Genomic DNA, 8,451 nt, shown 5'->3' with positions numbered 1-8,451 from the left:
TAACACCATACTCCACTAAGGAAGTCCAGGTATTTCTACCTCATTGACTATAAGCCATCCCATGTATCCAGGTTTCTTGAAACTATTCCTAGAAGCATTTTAAAATTTGCCCCAAGTTTCCTTACTGAGATATTAAGCATGATTAATGAGTAAATACATTCATTTCAACAAATTATCTCCTATCAAACTCTAAACTTTACCTTACCTATTCCAACCCAATCAAAATCAGTTATGACACAATTGGCTGAGAATTTTGCAGTGTTTCCTTCATAGATGTTAAAGGAGGTGTTTTTACTTGCTCAAAGGGTCAGGAGAAATGTGTGTGTTCAGGATTCTCAAGTTCTTCCACTCAAGTATTTAGTGGAGAGTCTATGTCCCAAGTGTCCAGGATTCTCTGTCAGAGAACTTGGCAAAATAACTCTTCAAACTATGTAATCTGTCTCCTTTGTATCCTTGTTATTAATTGCATCTTGGGCCTGAGTTTACAAGAGAATCTTCCCTGTGCTTGCAGAAGATATGAGTCTCTTTACATGCTGTCATGGAGGTGTTTTAACTTTGATAGTATGCCTTGACCTGATATTGGCTAAGTTGAGACTGCTACTTTTGTCTGGGCTTCTAAAGTCATTACCACAAGCCAGTGATTTATACAATCTTTAAAACAAACACTAAGTGCCCCATAATATTCATGTCTCCCATGCCTGCCATAAACTAATGCTTCACCGTACACTTGTGAGTCAGTCCAGACCTCCACTTGTGAGAATCCTACAAATTGTGATCTTATTACATACTCAAGGTTCTCATCATGTATCAAAAGCCTGAAACTGGTGTAAGGTTCCTTACCTCTGACTGCAGAGTGACTCTGAATTAGAACTCTCTTAATGATGGAAATCTAGGTTCCACTAAGATCAGAGACTGGCTGCAGCACCTGACTGCAGGTGGTTCAATATAGGAAGTGAATTAAAGGCATAGAGTGGGATTAAGAAGAAGAAAACCTGAAAGACAGGAAAGCCGATCTAAATGGTATGCAATTGAATTTGCCACAGCTGTGTGCAACTGGCATTAAATTTTCACTTCAATAAACCTTGTGAAATGATGTCATTTTAATAAGCCCTTTAGAATGAGTCTTAGAATTGTCTGTCTGAAACACGAAAGACGAGCACACAAATCCAAAAGTTTCTGTTTCCCTTTAAGTTTACCATGTGCAATTTATTTTTCCATACCACCAAGCAATTCTCCAAATCTCTAATTCTCAGCAGACATTGACTTGGTGTTGTACATTTTTATTAGATTCTGGCACTCTACCTACAGTTAGCACATTTGATCCCATAGATTAAGAGCTTAGTCCTACCTCTTCCTCCCCACTTCAGATATCAGTTGCAAGTCTAGGTTGTTATCTGTACTTCTGATCAAAGTACTATACATCAAAGGTTCTTATGACTCCCACACTGGTTTGATTAATTTGCTAGAGCATCTCACAGAACTCTGAGAAATAATTACCTAAATTTACTAGCTTATTTTAAAAGGATGTAACTCAGGAACAACCAGGCAGACAAGAACAAGAAGCTTCCTAGCTTTCTCTAGATGGTCCACTCTGCACAGATCTCCACAAGTTCACCAACCTCAAATCTCTCCAAATCCCCTCCGTTTTTAATATCTGTGGAGGCTCCATTATAAATGATTAAATGGTTACATCAGACAAGATGGCTTTAATCATTAGCCATTGGCGACTCATCCACCAATGAATCCAGACCCTCTCCTCCTCCCAGAAGGTACCTTCATGGAACTGAAAGTTCCGACCTTCTAATGAGGGTCAATTCCCTGGAACCTCCTCTTTCCCTACCTTAGGTTACCTTGAGTTTTTCCAAAGTCACTTCATTAACTTAACAAAAAATGCTCTCATTACTTAGGAAAGTCAAAGGTTTTAGGAACTCTTTGCTAGAGGTGCTTTTTTTTTTTTTTTTTTCCCTTATAAATCACAATGTCATAGATTGTCAAATCCCTTACACTCCTGGATTAGCCCTTGTCTCAGACTGTAAATGGTGCACAACTGGTTGATCCAGCAATATCTGCATTAAAAAATATGGACCCAAATTATGTGAAGCAGAGTGATTCATATAAAATAACTCTCCACAATGTCTGGCCTGTAGGAACTACTGCATCTTAGCTATCATAAAGAAACTAATACAATTTGTAAAGTTTAAAAATAAAATAAAATTTTTAAAAAAAGGCAAAAAAAAAGAGAAACTATTAGCAGTATTATAATAATGCCTCTTAAATGCAGAATAAAAATGAGCACTGTTAATTCCTAGCCACAGTGAAAGGCCTAGAAAATCAAAATGAAAATGAACATTGCAGTTTTTGTTTTTATTTTCAAATTAATGTACCTTTAAATTTGGCATTCAAATCACTTAAAGAAGCAATGTAACAAAGCTCATTTTCTACTATTTGTTTTCCATGTAATTTGATCTAAAGTGTCTACCTAGTAGAATAACACTGGGACAATTCAACTCATAAAATTCTTCCATTAAAACTTATCTAATAAGTTAGATGAGCCCTGGGAGACGCTGGCTGTTCGGTTTTCCGAGGAGCGGCTGCTACTGGTGGCCTTTTTGCAGATATATTGTTGTCACTGAACACTGGCCCTAGAGAAGCTCAGCCATCAATATGTCCAAGTACAAACTGATTATGTTAAGACATGGAGAGGGTGCCTGGAATAAAGAGAACCGCTTTTGTAGCTGGGTGGATCAGAAACTCAACAGTGATGGACTACAGGAAGCGCGGAACTGTGGGAAGCAACTCAAAGCACTAAACTTTGAGTTTGATCTCGTGTTCACATCCATCCTGAACCGGTCTATCCACACAGCCTGGCTGATCCTGGAAGAGCTGGGGCAGGAGTGGGTTCCTGTGGAGAGCTCCTGGCGTCTCAACGAGCGTCACTACGGAGCCTTGATCAGTCTCAACAGGGAGCAGATGGCATTGAATCATGGCGAGGAGCAGGTGAGGCTGTGGAGAAGGAGCTACAACGTGACCCCTCCTCCCATCGAGGAGTCCCATCCTTACTACCATGAAATCTACAACGACCGGAAATATAAAGTGTGTGATGTGCCTTTGGATCAGCTGCCACGATCCGAGAGCTTAAAGGATGTTCTGGAGAGACTCCTTCCCTATTGGAATGAGAGGATTGCTCCTGAAGTATTGCGTGGTAAAACCGTTCTGATATCTGCTCATGGAAATAGCTGCCGGGCACTCCTGAAATATCTGGAAGGTATCTCGGATGAAGAAATTATCAACATTACTCTTCCTACTGGGGTCCCCATTCTCCTGGAACTGGACGAGAACCTGCGTACTGTTGGGCCTCACCAGTTCCTGGGCGACCAAGAGGCTATCCAAGCAGCCATTAAGAAAGTTGACGATCAAGGAAAAGTGAAACGAGCTGACAAATAAAGTTTTTCCCACGTGCTGGCTAGGAATAGCTGCAGAAGGAATGGCATGCGGTGTGTTATGAGTGCTCATCTCCCACACCCCCCCCCTTTTTTTTTTCTGTCTTCCCACCTGATTTTTCCAGATCTAGGCTGTGGGGTAGAGTTTGTAGAGGTAATTAGGTCTTAACGTTGGCCCAGTTAAAGGCTTTAGGATGCCCATAGCCTTATGTGCTAACCCCTGCCAGCCTCCTTTTAATTAGTCACTAAGTTAATCACCAGTGGGGCTTAATCAATGTCCTAAGTTTCTGAGATGGAAAAGCAACAAGTGAAGCTTAAGTTCAAGGTCGTCCTCATTCAGTAAATCAGTATTGAGTCACTATTGACAGACCTTCACTTCAATAAGACGTTTGTATTTATAGAAAATTTCTGGGATGATAATAAAGGATATTAGATAATATGCAAAAAAATTAAAAATAAAAATAAAGTGTCTACCTAGTAGAATAACACTGGGACAATTCAACTCATAAAATTCTTCCATTAAAACTTATCTAATAATTCCTATTTGCTAATCACATCACTCTCATTTTTTTTTTCTGTTATAGTACTGAAATACTAGTTTTGTGAACTCCACAGAAGTTTTTCTTTCCTTCCTTTTGCTTCCTTTCTCAGTTCTTTTGAATGTAATATTAAGCTAGTAAACTCTAAGCTCCATGCATTATCCTGCTGAATCTCTTTGTTTTTTTTTTTTAATTAGAGATTATATCACCCATTTTAATAAATCAAAGCCAGTCATAACCTTTTGTATTGTATGAAATGTTTATATATTTACATAAATTAATTACATTTTCATATTTTATTAAATCATTATTTATATATCTAACAATATTTGTTTTCTTAATAGCAAAATCATGTTTTTAATCATCTTGTTTGTGTGGAATAGCAAGAAGCTGGAATCAACATTGCTGAGAGAAATATCAATAACTTCATATATGCAGATGACACCACACTTATGGCAGAAAGTGAAGAGGAACTAAAAAGCCTCTTGATGAAATTGAAAGAGGAGAGTGAAAAAGTTGGCTTAAAGATCAACATTCAGAAAATGAAGATCATAGCATCTGGTCCCATCACTTCATGGCAAATAGATGCATAAACAGTGGAAACAGTGTCAGACTTTATTTTTGGGGGCTCCAAAATCACTGCAGATGGTGATTGCCGCCATGAAATTAAAAGATGTTTACTTCTTGGAAGGAAAGTTATGACCAACTTAGACAGCAAATTCAAAAGCAGAGACAGTACTTTACCAACAAAGGTCCATCTACTCAAGGCTATGGTTTTTCCAGTGGTCATGTATGGATGTGAGAGTTGGACTGTGAAAAAAGCTGAGCACTGAAGAATTGATGCTTTTGAACTGTGGAGTTGGAGAAGACTCTTAAGAGTCCTTTGGACTGCAAGGAGATCCAACCAGTCCATCCTAAAGGAGATCAGTCTTGGGTATTCTTTGGAAGGACTGATGCTAACCCTGAAACTCCAATACTTTGGCCACCTCATGAGAAGAGTTGACTCACTGGAAAAGACTCTGAGGCAGGGAGGGATTGGGGGCAGGAGGAGAGGGGGAGGACAGAGGATGAGATGGCTGGATGCATCACCGACTTGATGGACATGAGTTTGAGTCGACTCCGGGAGTTGGTGATGGACAGGAAGGCCTGGCATGCTGTGATTCATGGGGTTGCAAAGAGTCAGCCACGACTGAGCAACTAAACTGAAATAAACTGATAAGGCTTGACTCTATCAAATATCACATCACACTCTTTTTCCTCATGGAAATATCTTGACTATCCACAATCTATGTCAGAAAACTAGACATCTTATCTTAACTTGTATTCTATTGTGCATTTTATTTAACTTAAATTTCCAAATACTTATGGAAATTTACCTGTGGATGATAAAACTGAAATAGGCCCCCTGACCCAACCCACACCAATTCCATTAATTCCACTAATCAGTTTTGAGTAAATTACAGTCAAATGTCATCTTTTAGAATTTGAAATAGCTCAGCTGGAATTCCATCACCTTCACTAGCTGTACTCCTAGTTATGCTTCCTAAGGCCCACTTGACTTAGCATTCCATGATGGCTGACTCAGGTGAGTGATCACACCATCCTTTTTATCTGGATCATTAAGATCTTTTTTGTATAGTTCTTCTGTGTATTTTTTTTTTAACTTTTGTTTCTGTTTTGGTTTTTTTTTTTCTTCTTCTGTATATTCTTGCCACTTTGTCTTAGTACCTTCTACTTCTGCTGGGTTCATGTTGTTTCTGTCCTTTACTGTGCCCATCTTGCATCAAATGTTTCCTTGGTGTCTCTAATTTTCTTAAATAGATCTCTAGTCTTTACCATTCTATTATTTTTCTTTATTTCTTTGCATTGATCACTTAAGAAGGCTATCGTATCTCTCCTTGCTACTTGACAGAACTCTGCATTCAGATGGGTGTATGTTTCCTTTTCTCCTTTTCCTTTCACTTAACAAAGCTAGTGGAGATGATGGAATTCCAGTTGAGCTATTTCAAATCCTGAAAGATGATGCTGTGAAAGTGCTGCACTCAATATGCCAGCAAATTTGGAAAATTCAGCAGTGGCCACAGGACTGGAAAAGGTCAGATTTCATTCCTATCCTAAAGAGAGGCAATACCAAAGAATGTTCAAACTACCACACAATTGCACTCATCTCAATGCTAGCAAAGTAATGCTCAAAATTCTCCAAGCTAGCCTTCAACAGTAGGTGAACTGAGAACTTCCAGATATTCAAGCTGGATTTAGAAAAGGCAGAGGAACTAGAGATCAAATTGCCAACATCTGTTGGATCACAGAAAAAGCAAAAGAATCCTAGAAAAGCATCTACTTCTGCTTCATTTACTATGCTAAAGCCTTTGACTGTGTGTATCACAACAAACTGTGGAAAATTCTTAAAGAGATGTGAATACCAGATCACCTTACCTGCCTCCTGAGAAATCTGTAGGTCGGGAAGCAATAGTTAGAACCGGATATGGAACAATGACTGGTTCCAAATTGGGAAAGGAACACATCAAGGCTACATATTGTCACCCTGCTACTTTAACTTATATGTAGAGTACATCATGAGAAATGCTGGACTGGATGAAGCACAAACTGGAATCAAGAGTGCTGTGGAAATATCGATAACCTCATTTATGCAGATGACACCACCCTTATGGCAGAAAGTGAAGAGGAACTAAAGAGCTCCTTGATGAAAGTGAAAGAGGAGAGTGAAAAACCTGGCTTTAAACTAAACATTGAGAAAACGAAGATCATGGGATCTGGTCCCATCACTTCATGTTAAATAGGTAGGGAAACAGTGAAACAGTGACAGTCTTTATTTCCTTTGGCTCCAATTTTCCTGGGCTGCTCCAAATTTCAGCAGCCATGAAATTAAGACACTTGATCCATGGAAGAAAAGCTTATGATCAACCTAGACAGCATATTAAAAAGCAGAGACATTACTTTGCCAACAAAGTTCTGTTTAGTCAAAGCTATGGCTTTTCTAGTCGTCATGTATGAATGGGAGAGTTTGACCATTAAGAAAGTTGAGCACCAAATAATTAATGGTTTTGAACTGTGGTGTTCAAGAAGACTCTTGAGAGTCCCTTGGACTGCAAAAGTGCCTTTCCTAAAGTAAATGAATCTTGAATATCCATGGGAGTACTGATGCTGAAGCTGAAGCTCCAATACTTAGTCCACATGATGCAAAGAGGTGACTGGTTGGAAAGGATCCTTATGCTGGGAAAGATTGAAGGCAGGAGAAGAAAGCAACAACAGAGGATGAGATGGTAGGATGCCATCACTCACTCAATGGACATGAGTTTGAGCAAGCTCCAGGAGTTGATGATGGACAGGGAAGCCTGGTGTGCTGCAGTCCATGGAGTCACAAAGAGTTGGACACTACTGAGTGACTGAACTGAACTGAACTGATAGTCAAGCTTATCCATATAATTGTATATTGGGACTATAATAACAGTGAATAAGGAAATAATATAATGTTTTTTGTGAGCCCAGTTTTATGCAGGGTATTTACTTTAGGTAAAACCTTTTATTTACATCATAATGACTTGAGGTTAAGTGTTTTTATTATAGACATGAGCAAAACACTGTGCTGATAAGCTGAATAGTTCTGCCAAGGTCATGCAATTAATGAGGAAAACCTAAAATTTAATATTTAAAATTATTTTCCTAAGTCCAAAGCCATTTACTTTTATAAGATTCCAATGTACATAGAAGCCATTTTGACCATTTAGTAGTATATGCCATGCTAGAGTACCTTTTACAAGACAAAATATGCACATTCTAGAAAATCTATTATTTTTAGAATCAGTAAAACTTTTCCTCACCTATATTTAACATTCTGAATGCTATGGAAAAATGTTTTCTAATAATGCTTTAGAACTCTTTATATTTATGGTGGAGTAATATTTTGAGATAAAAATTGTTGTTTCTCTCTCTCCTCATTCTTGTGCCATTGTCATTTCAAATTCTGGGGGATGGAGTATTACTCAGCCATTAAAAAGAATACATTTGAATCAGTTCTAATGAGGTGGATGAAACTGGAGCCTATTATACAGAGTGAAGTAAGCCAGAAGGACAAACACCAATACAGTATACTAACGCATATATATGGAATTTAGAAAGATGGTAACGATAACCCTGTATACGAGACAGCAAAAGAGACACTGATGTATAGAACAGGCTTATGGACTCTGTGGGAGAGGGAGAGGGTGGGAAGAAAAAAAAAAAAAAAAAAACATTTTATTGGTAATTTATCCCAAATTTTTAGTAGGTAAATAAGGGTACATTTGTTTGTTTGCATAGTCAGAATCATATTCTAGAAGTCGGTGATCATCTCTGAAAAAAGAGACACTTTAAATGCACATTCTCAGAAACCCCTCCTCACCATATTCCATCCCTATGCCCTACCACCACCCCGCGCCACCAGGCACTTAGACAGGTACCCATGCATTTCT

At 38.5% G+C, this 8,451-nt stretch overlaps 1 protein-coding gene across 1 annotated transcript; it reads left to right on the top strand.

Annotated features, from left to right (window-relative positions):
• The first annotated feature begins 2,549 nt into the window (after positions 1-2,549).
• LOC112447087 (bisphosphoglycerate mutase) lies at positions 2,550-3,878 on the top strand. Its single transcript, XM_024993584.2, has one exon. The coding sequence runs from the start codon at positions 2,665-2,667 to the stop codon at positions 3,442-3,444; it is 780 nt and encodes a 259-aa protein (XP_024849352.1). The 5' UTR covers positions 2,550-2,664; the 3' UTR covers positions 3,445-3,878.
• Positions 3,879-8,451: the final 4,573 nt, after the last annotated feature.

This window comes from Bos taurus, chromosome 6 (assembly GCF_002263795.3).
Source record: "Bos taurus isolate L1 Dominette 01449 registration number 42190680 breed Hereford chromosome 6, ARS-UCD2.0, whole genome shotgun sequence".
In the NCBI taxonomy this organism is placed as follows: Eukaryota; Metazoa; Chordata; class Mammalia; order Artiodactyla; family Bovidae; genus Bos; species Bos taurus.
This window is presented reverse-complemented; position numbering and strand designations above follow the sequence as displayed.

Excerpts from the sequence above, each read along its gene's own strand:
- LOC112447087 (XM_024993584.2), top strand. The coding sequence starts at position 2,665 with ATGTCCAAGTACAAACTGATTATGTTAAGACATGGAGAGGGTGCCTGG.